General features: G+C 36.0%; 1 protein-coding gene across 5 annotated transcripts in view; it reads right to left on the reverse strand.

Annotated features, from left to right (window-relative positions):
• Positions 1-15,504, reverse strand: part of LOC135101610 (lysophosphatidylserine lipase ABHD12-like) — a 41,088-nt gene that overhangs the window by 23,454 nt on the left and 2,130 nt on the right. For 3 of the 5 annotated variants that reach the window (XM_064005814.1, XM_064005813.1, XM_064005812.1), the window contains exons 2-4: positions 10,539-10,657; positions 7,798-7,897; positions 4,237-4,442 (exon numbers count right to left, since the gene is read on the reverse strand). In XM_064005814.1, coding sequence (XP_063861884.1) covers positions 4,237-4,442; positions 7,798-7,897; positions 10,539-10,657 — 425 coding nt within the window. Of the gene's footprint in view, positions 1-384; positions 878-1,467; positions 1,547-4,236; positions 4,443-7,797; positions 7,898-10,538; positions 10,658-15,504 lie in introns of all 5 variants that reach the window. The other 2 variants (XM_064005810.1, XM_064005811.1) reach the window with 2 other exon arrangements.

The following is a 15,504-nucleotide window of genomic DNA, read 5'->3' on the forward strand; positions in this document are numbered from 1 at the left end:
CATCCTTTCTGGATAAAAAAAATTCTAAGTGGGAAATGTTGTGGAGCAACCATCTTAGCAGTGGGAGCATCAGTCATTAACCGCTAAGACATGGCGGACGGGTGTCTGAGAACTGATTAATCTATTTTACATTGATTCCTATAGGGAAAATAGTTTCAGTTTTCGAACATTTCAGATTCTGAACGGCATTCAGGAACAAATTAAGTTCAAAAACCGAGGTTCCAATATATATATATATATATATATATATATATATATATATATATATATATATATATATATATATATATATATATATATATATATATATATATATATATATATATATATATATATATATATATATATATATATATATATATATACACACACACACACACACACATTTATATACTTTTGCTCCAACAGTTCTGCTAATATTTTGGCCTTCTCTTTTCTGAGGCACAAGAGCTCAATCTCTGCCCTCTCCTTTTCCACCACAGCCATGGCCTTGAATGCTTCTGCCCTGGCCTTTTCTGCTCCTGCCTTGGCCTTCTCTGCTTTTGCCTTGACCTTCTCTGCTTCTGCCTTGCCCTTCTCTGCTTCTGCCTTGGCCTTCTCTGCTTCTATCCTGACCTCTGCTTCCATTCTGGACTTCTCCCCTTCATCCCTGGCATCAGCAGCATCTATTTCTTTTTGGAGGAGTTGTATTTCTAGTTTTTGTTTCTTGCTTAGGAGCTCTGTGCTTTCATCAGTCATTACAAAGCAAGGAGGAGCTGTACTAAGGTCCATGCAGGTCTCCTGCTGGGGCCTCCAATAGCAGGGGTGGGAGAGGTCCTGCATCATGGATGATGGCAGCCTCCACTTTACTACCATTGGTGACAGGGATCCTGTTAGACTGAAAGTTAATGTCAGAAAATAGAAATGCAAAAATATTTCTTAAGGTATTATGCCTATCATGATTTTCTTGATTTATCTCAATCTTATAACAGGAAATTTAATAATAAGTATGGATGTTTAGTTTGCTTTCTTTGGATGTCTCCTCATAAACACTGTCATGTTTATATGTAATTAATTTTTGGTTTGCTATGCATCATGATACATATGTATAATACCTTCATTATATAATATTGTAAGTTGGCTATGTTGTGTTTTTATAATGCCTTGAGAGTGCATGCTGTGGAAGTTACTTACTTGAAAGGGGCATGTGGAGTGACAAGATGGAAGAGTGCAAGCAATGAAAGTGTATTTGAGATAGCATGGCCATATCGAAAGAATAAAAGGCAAACACTTTATAATAAAAAAATTAAAAAATTAAATGTGTACATAAAGTTGCAGAAGCTATTAGGAAAGGAAGGCAACTTGGAAGATGGCAAATGTGTGAGAGGTGTAAGTTGAGGTGTCAAGGACAAATATTTATATAGAGTACCAACATGGAAACATTTTTGCCCAAAGAGCATGAAAAGACCATGATGCATGACACAGTACCTCAATTCTTTCAGTGCTGCTGAAGCAAGTGATTCCACTGTTTTGACTGCTGGAAGAATCAGACCTCTGTCGTGGCAACCTTCAAAGACAATGTTGTTAGTGCCCAGAATGTCCACCACAAGGCTGTCCAGTTCTGACAGCAGGCTAGTGGTGAGTCGCCACCTGGAAAGTTAGGCAAAGAAATTATCAACATCATAATATCAATAATAAGTGAAAGCATCTCAATGAGCTACTTATACCTTCATAACCCTCCAATTATATATTGATCATAGTGGACTTGTGCAACAATTACACCACAAATATTACTATATAAAAAAATACATAATAAAGAGGAAGTAAATAAAGAACTTTTAAAGGTTATGATGAACTAACATAACCTAACCAAACCCAATCAAAGTAACCTAATTTAACCAACCTTAATCTAACCAAACAAACTTAAACTACTTAACCTACCTAAATTAATCTAACCTAACCAAACTAATTTATTCCAACCAAAGTCTAAAGTAATTTAATTTACCAAACCCAAAAAACCTAACCTAAACAAAGTAACATAATTTAACCAAACAACCTAACCAAACAAACTTAAACTACCTAAACTAATCTAACCTAATGAAATTAATCTAATCTAACCAAAGTAACCTACTTTAACCTAATCAAATTAACTTCCTTAATCAAACTCAACCTAATCAAGCTAACTTAACTATACTAATCTAACCTAACCAAAGTAACCTGTTTAACCAAATCTAACCTAACCAAAGTAACATAATTCAACTAAACTAAACCTAAAAAAAGAAAACTTAACCTAGCTCAATAAATATATTAATCTAACCTAACCAAAGTAACCTAATATAACATAACCTAATCTATGCAAACCAACATAACCTAACAAAACTAATTTAACCTAACCTATTTGAACTAAAGAAATCAAACCTAACCAAACTAGCCTAACCAAGCTCAACCTAACCCAATCCAACTGCATGGGTGTGTGGTTTCACCTAAACATCCCTAAAAGGATTAAAAGCATAACTAGATTAACCTTACCTAACTCTGGAACTCCCTGCATGTTTCTGTATTTCCACCTTCGTATGACTTGAATTAATTCAAGAGAGAGGTTTCAAGACACTTATCCTTCAATTTCTGGCTACCGCTTTGGATCCTGTTTGGGGACTGGCATCTCAGTGGGCTTTTTTTTATTGCATTTTTGTTGCCCTTGGCCAATGTCCCTCCTACATTAAAAAAATAAATAAATAAATAAAAATAAATAAAAAATAAATAAATAAACTGACCTTACATAACCTAAACTAATCACACCTAATGAAATGCCCTAAAAAATATAAAAAATCACACAAAAAATATTTCCTGTTATATTGTTAGCAAGACAAATATAATATCAAACTTTCTCACCTGCTGCAGAACGGCCTCGGTTGTACTTTGCTATGATGGTCTTGGCCACAGCTTGAATAACCTGCCACCTCTTTTGGCAGTCTTTTACAGACCACTGGCCACTTGGATATTACTCTGCCAGGCAGTCTGTAATTCTCTGCTAAGCTTCGTTCTTGCTTTTTGCAGTGGCACCTGGCATTGAGACATCAGCCTGCAAAAGGTTCTTCTCCTTTCTTTTCTAGCCAAGCAACCGACATGTGTAGCACTTGACATGTTTTCGGCTATGCCAAGACGCTCTTTGAGATGACATACTAATTTCGCATCTTTACTAGGATGCAGTCCAAGATCTTCTTACTCTTAGACGCAATCTTAGGATCAAATCCTAATTCTTTGTTAGTACAGCCCGTGAGTTTTACCTTTAGATTCAGGTGTCTGTGAGTATCAAGGATTTTTTTCTATCAACTTTATACTGATGTTTAAACTAGAGATAACCATAGTATCTGTACACACATCAAAAAATGTTTAAACTAGAGATAACCATAGTATCTGTACACACAACAAAAAATGTTTAAACTAGAGATAACCATAGTATCTGTACACACAACAAAAACAGTTGTTCTTGTGCACACAGCCTTGAATCTTCATAATTTTCCATTATCAAGCTCAGCCTTAACTGTCACTAAATCCATGGGTTGTGAATCTCTCCTCTTATTGTAGTATCTTTCAACTGTAAATATACCTCAACTTATGAACTTTTGAGATATATATTTTTTGTTATGTTTAAGTTCATTTTACTTTTTTGTCTTGATTCATGAATGTAGAATTTGTATTTACAAGTACACATACATACACCAAGATTGCCTCCCCAAAACAGGAGATAGCCAAGACAAGCCACATTCACATTCATTCACACCAGTCCTTTAGCCTCTTGGCTTCTGATGGAGAAGAGAAAGTATTCCTACCCTCACTTTACAAGGATAAGTTACAAAGCTCAGACAGTTTGGTCTGGAACAAGGCTCCTTCATAACAAGTACTCTCCCCTACCAAACCCAACTGGACCACACCTGTGTGAGACCAGTGATGTACAGTGCCTCCATCAGAGGTTGCAGAGCTATGTCATTCCTTACACACTCACAACTACTCTCCATTGACTTTTGTCATGCACCATCATTCAACTATCTGCAATATTACCAAGCAAAACTCATCCAAAGATAGTTTTAATAAGTTCTTGCTACACTAGTGGAGGGTGACACAAAACATTAGATCAGAATATGATAGAATACATAATGCATAATAGAGATAATATATGGATAGATATTGAGATAGATCAAACAATTATAAAAAAAAGTGTCTTGCAATGCAACAAACAAAAAAAAATACCCTTACCTCTGTAATCAAGTGTAATGACATGGTAATCCATTTTTCGAAGTTTATTATACAATTCAACTCTGTGACTCTCAGCTCTGGATCCTTTGTTACCATGTAAATACAAAATGATGGGCTGTTGCTGCTTCAGACTGCTCTCATACCAGACTGGCCACTCTCTTACATCATCAGGGACTGAGTGAATGAGTGACCTTGGTAGTATATGCCTGGAATATACAAATGTAGATGCAAGTTTTATATCATAATCAGATATTTTATCATTTACATACACTTGCATACAAAGATGATCACTGCAACATTATTCACATGCTTTATCACAATTCTTGTACACTATTATCAATGTTTCATAATAGTACAGAAAAAAAAATTAAAATGACAGCCAGAATATATGTACTGTACATATGGCACACAAAATATTAAACAATTGGGATGCACTCTAAGTATTTATAGGTAGCAAACAATAAAATTCAGTCCTACTGTTGTTTCCACAGAAGGGTATAAATATGGTAAGAGGTGTCAATGCAAAGTACAATAGGAATTGCTGATGGTGACACTGGAAAACAGGCAAAGTTGTTTGGCTTTCTAGTAACTGGTGAATAGTTAATACTGGGATACTGGTATGATGATTACGTTGTGAGGAAAGGGCTACCATTAGATAAGTAGTGACTATTAGTAAGACTATAACATACAAGTTGAGGCTAATCTTCCCAGGCCTGATGGACAGAAAAAAATCTGCTAGTGACATTGATGGATAGATGACAGTTATTGAAAGGATGGAGGAATTACAGCCAAGTGATAGAAAGAGAAATAATTGCTGAAAACAGAAAAGTGACCTGATAGATTGTGGAATTACTGCCACTGCAGCTGATTAGCAGAAGTACGAAGATTACTGGCACACAAAAAAAATTCTTTATGTCTATTGAAATCTGCATGTTACTTTCAATACATCACCTCCAAACTTAATAAATTTCTTAACTGCCTTTATGAAAAAAATTTATCTTTATATGAAGACATACACAGATATGCCATTGTGGGCAGGACAACAATTATTCCAAAATATACAGTATGTCCAATACCACACAGGGCATATTTACTTGAACAAAATATCACCTTTGGCTGAACATTTTCTTTCTGATTTCATGCTTTTTTGTCTACTTGTTCCACTCAGTAGCAAACTTAGTGCTGGCTATGAGCCAGCAATAAATGAACCTGAAATACATTAATATCAATATATGGTATAATGAACAAGCTTTAAAATCAATTACCTTCATTACAGTAGGTCATTACTGATAGATAGTTTCTGGGAAGTATCATGTCTTTTCCTATGAATCCATATTATGTTCAATGATATCATAGGGATGTGATTTAATTATGCAGAAAAGTATCTTGCTAAATACTATACCATGCAGGCCAAAAGAGAAAAAGAAAATATTTACAATTTTTCAATTTTCACAAATGATTCATAAAAGAGCCTAAGTCCTTCACAAATTAAGATTTATCTGTACAAACATACAAACATAAACAAAGTCATAGTTGAAAAATAAGGGAAAATAATGAATGCACACTGTGCCAATTTGACAAATTTGCTACAACTATGCCACATGAAAAGACATGTACAAGAAATCAGTCAACTGCAATTCACAGTTTCATGCTAGAAAAAAACTGAGTCATAAAAACATGGTATTACCTAATGGACCCTAATCTAAATAAGAGCATCTAAAATGCCTACAAGGTGCTCCATCATATTCTTATTGTATGTATAGATCTCCTGAACTGCAATCCTGAGCTGCAGGTGAAAATGGTAGCATAACATTGTATTACTACTGTATTACTTATCATGTAGTACCATTTCCAAGGCCAGGTAAATAAGTGTTACTGGCAAGAATTTGGTATAAGAAGGACGAACTTACTGGTATGGAAAATTCAGAGAGGGTGTCTACTGTAAGGTCATCAAGGAAAAGTATGCTGCTACATCATTCAAACCCAATATACCTAGTCTCACTGGTTTGGCCATCTTATCTTTAACCAAAGAGGAGAATCAAGAGTTTCACACTGCTTCTAAAGATTTGAGGCATCCTGCACCACAAGGGCATAACCCAGAAATACAAATTTTGAATAAATTCAGTTTAAAGTTATGTAATGATAACTTGCACATAACTGTACAAAATGCATTACTATTAAAATTAAAGTAATCAGTCAGTCTAGATCTTTATGCATTTTTTTTTTTTTTGCTTTATTTTTTTACCCTACTCTGTAGCCAAACCTTAAATATTGCAATATTTTCTAATTTAAATATACAAATTAAAATATATGATAATATATGCACAATGTGTAAATATCAGCCTGCTTGGTAGATATTTTGATTTTTTTCAAAATTTATGAAATTGAAAAATATATATATAAGTTATGTTTGGAGACCTGAAAATACCTAAAGACACATATTTTAGATTAATTAATTATTATATTATGAGTACTCATACCAATCAGTTGATAGCATTGTTTTGTATATGAACAAGGGGGACCGACAGTGTGAGCTGCAACTTCCATCTTTGTTGTGCGACTCACATACTTCTCCCTACTCCGTCTTTTCTTCTTCACTACAGACTTTTCCACTGTTCAGGCTTCTTTGTTTTCTTCCTGCCTGGGGTATGAGCCTCCTGCTCCATACTAGTGTCACAAGAATTCATGATTGTCTATTTAATCCTCATATATTGCCTGAGAATAAGAGGAAACACTCATGTATCATCTTACGTGAGTTAAAGAGGCAACTGCATGGCATCTACATGGTGCCAAGCGTTCAGATTGGCTGTCGTGTGGGTGTGTACCGAACTGGCTCTCCTATTTGTTCAACCATATGTCCTTCTGGGTCCCACACAAGATCTAACCCTATAGTTTGAAACAAGAGGGAACACATTATTTCAAGCCTTCATACCACCAACACCAAGCCACTTTCTGCCTGAAAACTTCCATCACATGGTTAATAGTGGCCTCTGGTCCCCATATCCAGCACCAACTAAAAACCACCAAATTTTGGGTTACACCCTTCTGGCACAGGACGCCTCATTTGTAAGCAGTTAGTTGGTAAAAATACATGAAACCTCTAAACAAAGGCAGCTTTCCAAATAAGTTGCTGCTTTGCATCAATACCTGATGTAAAGATTTTTTCATAATTTCCTTCTACATATTACTTTGTCCTCATCATTGTGTGTGTGTGTGTGTGTGTGTGTGTGTGAATCATTGTTCTAAATTAGAGGACTCAAACTACTGCACCTATGGAAGTAAAGATCATGGACTACTTTAACTTGTATATATATATATATATATATATATATATATATATATATATATATATATATATATATATATATATATATATATATATATATATATATATTAGGTTTATCAGATGTGTGTGTTAAGCATCAAGAACTTACCTGTCTGGATACAGCAAAATTAAATCAGTTTGACTTTTGGGATACAAATAACTATACTCTTCATATTTGATGTGCTTTTTTACTGTATCCAGACAATTATTTCACTGTGTACATGAAATAAACTCACCATATTCCAATAGTAACATCTTTGTCTGTCTTAAGATAAAAATTACGAGTTCCAGGGAGGCCCACATCTTCAGGCCTATTGAGGCTTATTGGTGTCGTAACTAAAAGGAAAAGAAAAAAGAAAAGGATGCAGCAACCCTTAACATATCTCAACATCCTTACATTATAATTCTCACACACACACACATACACACACACACACACACATACACTCACACACAGAAAAAGAAAAAAAAGGTGTTAAAGTGCAGGTCATCTGTCATTTGACAGATGACAAAGTAACTGAGCAAATTGACACTGCCACAGTTCACATTGGTTGACTGTTTAGTCTGTCTTCCTCCATTTCAAACACAAAGTACTAAGGATGAGAAGAACACGTTAAAGTATATACGGAAGCATTCCAACTTTCCTTCCTTTCCCTTCTGCATCTCTTCTCTTGCATAGTACTGGATTTATTAACTGGACCTTTATTGGGGAAAAATTGAGGATGATTTTTCCTCTCTCTCTCTCTCTCTCTCTCTCTCTCTCTCTCTCTCTCTCTCTCTCTCTCTCTCTCTCTCTCTCTCTCTCTCAAGAAGCATCCCTCAGATAATCCCACCACAGAAGAACCTCCATCTCTCCCCATCCAAACACTCCTTTCTTGGTTGGTCAAGCACTCAAACTCTACTATAGGCCATTCACTTCTAACTTGCAACAGGGGACTTTTATGCAGAGGCTTCCACTAAGTGTCTCATGGGTAACTGAGCCACTGGCCTAAAAACCCTTATTACCTGACTTCCCTACATTATGCAAGAAGCTCTGTCAATAAACTTTGTAGCAAAAATGTAGATGACAATAATTGTTATATTTTCCTGAAAACCAAGCCAGATTGTTCAACAAGTTACAGACAAGTTTTTTTTTTTTTTCTCATATACACATTTTTAACTTACAGTCTTAAAATAAAGTATTAATTTATAATACATCAGTATGCCCTTTTACCAATAAAAAGTAAAAACAAGATAGCAGTAAATTTCATAACTAAGGAATCAGGACAGATGTCTTTGCTTTTGTCACTAGCCTGCTACAGGCAAATCAGTGGTGAGAAGAAAAAATTCAAGAGTTGCCTCCAAAAACAAGGTTAGTTGAATGTAATACACGAGGCAGTGAGGTTTACAGGACAGATGCAAGTGATGTAGTGAGGGTGACAATGCAGTACAAATTTAAACAATAAGAATCAGACCTCCTTTTCAGGTGAGAACTGTCCCTGGGCTCAGTTCCCTAGTGTATATTTCATGTACAGTACATTACATGAACTCTATGCCAAAAGACATACTGGCAAGCTGAAAATTTCTAAATTTCTAAAACTTAAATGTAAGTTCATATTTTTTTGTTCAGGCAAAATGCATTTTGCCTATTTTCTTCTAAATAACAGAAAAAAATCTTCTAGTGTTGCAAGATGTTGAAAAATATGGCTTGATTTTCAAAACAATATAACAACTGTGATTATTTTTTCATGTCTCCTAAAGTTTTGCAGCAAAGTTTATTTGCTGCATCAGTTTTGAGTGCTGATACTTTGATGAGAAGCTTCCTGCACAAACCATAGGAAAGTCAAGATAGTTAGGAGCTCTTTTCAAGCCAATGGCATAATGCTGAGTAGTGGCAGAGCTTTCAAAGTCCCATACTGGAGCCTAAACTATCTTTCAGATGCCACCTCTGATTAGACAGTGGCTTCACTCAGCCCATCTCCCACTTAGCACAGCTGGTCTCACCAAAGTTCAAACTAAATTCTATTTCTTCCTTGTATCAGACTTATTTTGTGAATACTTACAATACTTGGTTTCTTCATCACTGGACAGAAGGAAGACAGTGTCTTAAAAGTTCAAATGAACTATAAATAAAGAAGGCAGTGCAAGCACAAGCCACAGAGGAAGTTATAAATGTTTGTACCACTCTTATATACTGCTTTTTCCAAGAAATCAATATAATACTCTTCAGTAAAAAGTGATATGTAATAGAGAAATTTCTCCTGAACACAATACTACTATCAGATTTTAGATAGAGCAAAAAGGAAGGGTGGTAAGCAACATTCTATCCCAAGGCGTAAGCAGAGGACATCATCTTGACTTCATGATTTCACAGATAGTATGTATGTGTCCCCACAATGCCCAGCCAGCATTATCCAGCACCTACACCTTGAATGACAAAGTTCTAATCATCCTTCCTTTCCACCTTTTCTACATTTCATCACTGTTAAATAGATTACTTAAAATTTAACATTTCTTACACACCTTGAAAATACACTGTAATGCACCATACACATACATAATGTTCCTAATCTTCATTTCAAGTGCAGAAAACTTGTGTATTAATAAATGCTATCTGAAGTATGTCTATTCAATCAAGACCCCTGAGGTCAGTGTTCACAAGCTTAAGAAAAAATAATAAATAAAAGTGCTGGCAAAAGCTGCAGTCAGCAATACAACACTCACCACATTACTGAAACCATTGTCAAATCAAGTATACAAAGCCAAAAAAAAATTATAGAAACTATGCCATGAAAAGCAAGACACAAAAATTACTATTTTAAGCTTTAAAGTCTTATGCAGATACAATTATGAAATATTAACAAAAACTTTTCATCCAACAATAAACAAGTGAAAGTTGCTCATTCCTAGATTACAGCATATAAGCTAAAAATGTAAACAACCTATATAATCTTGATATAACTTCTGTAAATAACAAATAAATACCACCACTTCATACCTGTGTTAAGGAACAAAAAGAATCGCTGTAGACCCGGTGAGTAGTGGAAGACAAGAGGCACTACAACACATAATACAAATATTAGCGTCACAGCACCAGCCACTACTGACTTCCACAATCTGAAAACAAAAGCATATGTATACTGAAATATACTACTGCATTTCCCAGCAGAATGGATGCACCTCATTATGACACATTCCTATTTTAAAGAGAAATTTTAAGAAAGAAAATTTATCAGTAGTATTTTGAGACAAGAAAAAATCAAATTTACTGATTGTCTTTCCACCATGGGTTCACACACTGGAAAAAATTTTATTTGTTAAAATGTAAAGGAAATGCTTCTTAAGTTAACCAAACATTTTTTTTTTTTATGTAGGAGAGGCACTGGCCAAGGACAACAAAATTATAATGAAAAAAAAAGACCCAATGAGTTGCTGGCTCCTAAAAAGAGTAAAAAGCAGATGTGTCTTGAAACCTCCCTCTTGAAAGACTTCCAAGCCATAGGAAGAAAGAAATACAGAAGCAGGAAGGGAGTTCCAGAGTTTACCATAGAAAGGGATGAATGATTGAGAATACATATGGGTTAACTCTTCCATTAGAGATGGACAGAATAGCAGTGAGAGAAAGAAGAAAGTCTTGTGTAGCAAGGCTGCAGGAGGAGGGGAGGCATGCAGTTGGCAAGATCAAGAACAGTAGCATAAAAATAGCAGTAAAAGATAGCAAGAGATGCAACACTGCAACAATGAGAGAGAGGCTGAAAACAGTCAGTTAGAGGAGAGGAGTTGATAAGACAAAAAAGCTCTTGATTCCACTCTGCAGAAAACTGTGGTATGAGTGGCATCTCCCCCATCCCCCCAGTACATGTGAAGCATACTCCATAAAAGAACTTGGTCACATTTGATAACAGGATGCCCCACAAATCATTACTCTAGTTCCTTATGAATTAGTTCTATGTAAGAAACTAGGAATATTTTGTTACCTATGACGTTTAGCTTTGATTTTATGTTGCTTACATGCTTTGCTGCTTTTCTATCATGTGTCTGAGCTTTGTGGAATATTTGCAGTGAGAATATTAAACAGAATACTCCAAGATAACCAACCACGTTTATGTTGTTTCCTTTGCTTCAGAAAAATAATCAAAAGCTTGAAAAAAACAACACTTCCTACCTAAGTTAATAAAAAAAAAACACACACTGGTATCATGAGTCACTTCAAAAAATAACATGAGTTTAATGAAGTTCTGACAAACCTAGACAATGAAAAATAAGGGAATGTTGATGTTATGTTAGAAGGTTGTGGTTGTTCCTAACATCATGGATGGATTGGAGGACACTTCATAGATGAGAAATGAACTGGACAGAAAAGAGGTGGTGCAGAACTAAGTAGGTAGGATAGCATTAAGGGGATACCCTGGGTTAAAAATCGACGTTTTCGCGCCAAAACGTGTTTTGGATTTTCCCGCCTCAAGAAATCAAGCAGTGTTCTAGCAACATCGTGTAAATATTTCAGAGTTCTAAGGCTCATTTAAAGCTCATGAATGGCATTTAAAGGTCCCATGTGCTCAGCAGTGATTTAAATAACCGGGCCGCGATGCGTCACGTGCTTCCTACATAGCCCTGGATGATTTTTTTTTTTCAATAATAAATAATTCAAAGTTTTGCTAACTGGCGAAGCATGGCAGCTACACTACCCGAGGGCAGAGCCTAGGACCTCAGTCACGGCCTCGTAGTTCAAACCTCACTCGTTCTTGAGACGTCATTGGAGAGAAGGTTGTTGTCTAGCATCCATCGAGCACGCTCCTTCCAGTTACTGATACTCACTTCGGCTCCTTATTCATCATGACAAGGCCATCCAAGCTTCGTCAGAAAAGAAAGGAGAGTCTTCGCAAGGCAAGATCAGCCCGGGGCAAACAAAAAAACACCAAGCAGTCGCGCGAAGTATCACCGCCGCAAGCCTCTCAGCTGATCAACTCATCGCCTCATGACCAGCATGTCGCTACCTCACCACGATCACCGAACTCTCAACCCTCCACCTCCACTGCGAGCCAGAAACTCACTGGCACACAGCAATGGAAGAAGCTGTCACCCAGGGTCAATGAGCACAAGAAATCTCTCTCGAATTTACTGATAAGAAAGGAAGATTTGGTAAAGTTTTGTGAGGGTGTAGCGTGCAAGTGGTGCTTCGAGTCACAGTTGCAGTGCAAGTTCATCCATCACCAAGTTGACATCTATGTGACAATTACTTGTGCACATTGCCACAGACAAGTGATAAACATTGCTCCTGATCCTGTAGTGTAAGCAAAGGCAGACTACAATGTGGGCTACGTCGTCAGTAATCTACACCAGCGTTTGGGTGTAATGTACACTCATATCCTTCATGACCATCTTACAAGGAAGGACAAGAGAATGGACAAACCAAGAACCAAGAAAATGAGAAACAGGCGCCTCCAGAGGGACATCATCTATTCCCCGGGGGACCACTAACTTTGAGCGGTGTTTTCTCGCAAGTTTTTTTCGACTTCAAGCCATTATATATCCACCATTTCTTGACCAATCATATTCATATTTTCCTACAGTAGTTTCCAATGTATGTGCTATATTGTTATCAAGACGGTTTTTCCTTTTGTGTGAACTGTGTTAAGATTTTAATATCTTAAAATTTCAAATTGTCAAAAAAAAAAAAAATCGTTCTTTGATTTTTTTTTAATTCGCACAATGCCGAAATGGAAAAATCATGTTGTTGACATTGTAAACAATATATCACACTATAGAAAGACAGAATTTCATGGAGGGTGGCAGTTTGCTTTTAAAGTTATAATGGATAATGTGGATTTAGTTATAAAATAAATATAAAAATATAAAAAATTATTGCAGATATCGTCTTCATGTTGTTGCAGCCTCATCTTACCATTAACATCTTTCAATAAAAGTTTCATGAGGATCAGATCATTTTTCATTACCCTTGGTCTAAAAGTCTGGGTACCCCCAGATATGTTTGTACCAGTGGAAGTGATCAGAGGACCAATGGGATGGGGCATATTTAGAGCAAGGATAGCCAAGCCAGGTTTTTTAAATGTGTAGAATTAGACTTCAGAAAATGGATGTGTCAGTGAAAAAATAGATGTTTGAGTGGAACATACATGGAAAGTGGATGAGACTCAATAAAAGTGAAAATGTGGACAGAACTAGGAATACATGTGAGAGGGGCGATAACACATAGGAGAATGGGTGTGTGCAAAAGAGAAATAAATAGGCATGTGGAAGAGAGAAAAGACAAATGGATGAGAGGAATGACTGAAAAGTCAACACAAATAATACAAAAGAGAGAACCAGTCTGGAATTGAAAGTTTTTGTGATGCAATTTATGGAGTTCAAGATCAGAATGAAGTCTTAGAAATGAATAGTAGTGTACAGAGATGGACAAAAGGTGGCTGCAAGACAGGTATGATGGAAGAGAGGAGTGGAACATTTAGTGCTAGAATGCAAGAAGTATGAGGATGAAAGACAAAACATGTTAGAGGACATAGGAATGGAACAATGGAGTAAGATGAGAGAGAATGACAGTAGACAGAGTACCAGATGGGGTTGCATGCTGCAAGGAGGATAACCAGACATATGTAGTGGTTATTAAGTTTTCCTTAGAAAATGCATGAAGAGTATAAATGAGATAGAATGAAAGACAGAGGGCCCTCCAATGCATGTAATGCAGGTTGAGGTAGGAAGGAGTGAAACTTGTAGTTTTGTCCTCTTTTTGTCTTTTCCCTGCAGGTGTGTGTGGGAGAGCACTGTTCCAAAGGCTTCACCAGCAGTCTTCACCCAAATCAAGCTCAAACTCATTGATAATGTATTTTTTTATTGCTTCCTTACTTTATTTTTTTTCTTTTTAGTATTTATAAACTATAATAAACACTAATTATGACAAATATAAAATAAACTCTGTAATCATAGTTGTGAATGTATGGCCATACAATCAGAGTTTGGTTTACAAACCCACACAAGTTCATATACCTTGCTCAGTTTCAGGTTCCAGTAAACAGACTATTGTTTAGGTTAATATTTACTTTTGCCATTGAACATTGACATCATGATATAGTATACTTACTGTAATGTACGTCTGTAAAAGTTTTAGACAGCGCGCACTTATAGTCAACTCACAAATCCATGTTGAAATCAGAGGTCCCTCTCAGAGCCTAAGTTCACAAATTGTGTGTACAGTGCAGCTCCTTTCACACACTGAGCCCTGGAACATTTCCTATGCACCTCAGGAAGTAGTTCATATGTGGGGGAAATTTTTTTTTTTTTTTTTTTTTTTTTTTTTTTTGTCCATACATAACCTGAGCTTGTTAGTTGTATCAAAAGCATTGAACGATAAGCATTTTATTATGAGACACATCTTATTTGCAAGATATATAAAGGACACTATGAGGGTACTATTATGCACTGCCCCATCAAGGAAGGTGTCACAGCACCATGCCAGTTTGACTCCAGCCTTCATTATGGAAACTTTGAAAGACTGTAATCTACATGTTATACCTTTGGAAATGGCTGCTTTTATCTTCACAACCTTGAAGTTTGGCACTATTTCCTCTCTTGGTGAGTGTTAATGGATTTTATTTCTTAACATGTGATGATTTCAGATGCCGGCTGATGAGAAATAGCGTGTGACTGCCGCAGTACATACTGATTAGGTTAGGTAATGCTATGTTAGGTTAGGCTAGGTAATGCTGACCTAATGTTCTAAGAGATATTATTTTATGTTATTACCCTAGGATCAGGTCTAGGGAATTTTTGAGGGAAGTGCCCTTGTCAAGGGATGTTTATCTATTGACATTTATATAGGTAATATTTATCAATAAAATCTGGCATTGTATGCATGACCTGACCAAAATTGTCTTGTCAACCATTATATCCCTTGTTTTCTAGTATATCAGCATTTTTCATTTCTGCCACCAGAAAACTCCACATTC

This window comes from Scylla paramamosain, chromosome 6, assembly GCF_035594125.1.
Source record: "Scylla paramamosain isolate STU-SP2022 chromosome 6, ASM3559412v1, whole genome shotgun sequence".
NCBI classification, from domain to species: Eukaryota; Metazoa; Arthropoda; class Malacostraca; order Decapoda; family Portunidae; genus Scylla; species Scylla paramamosain.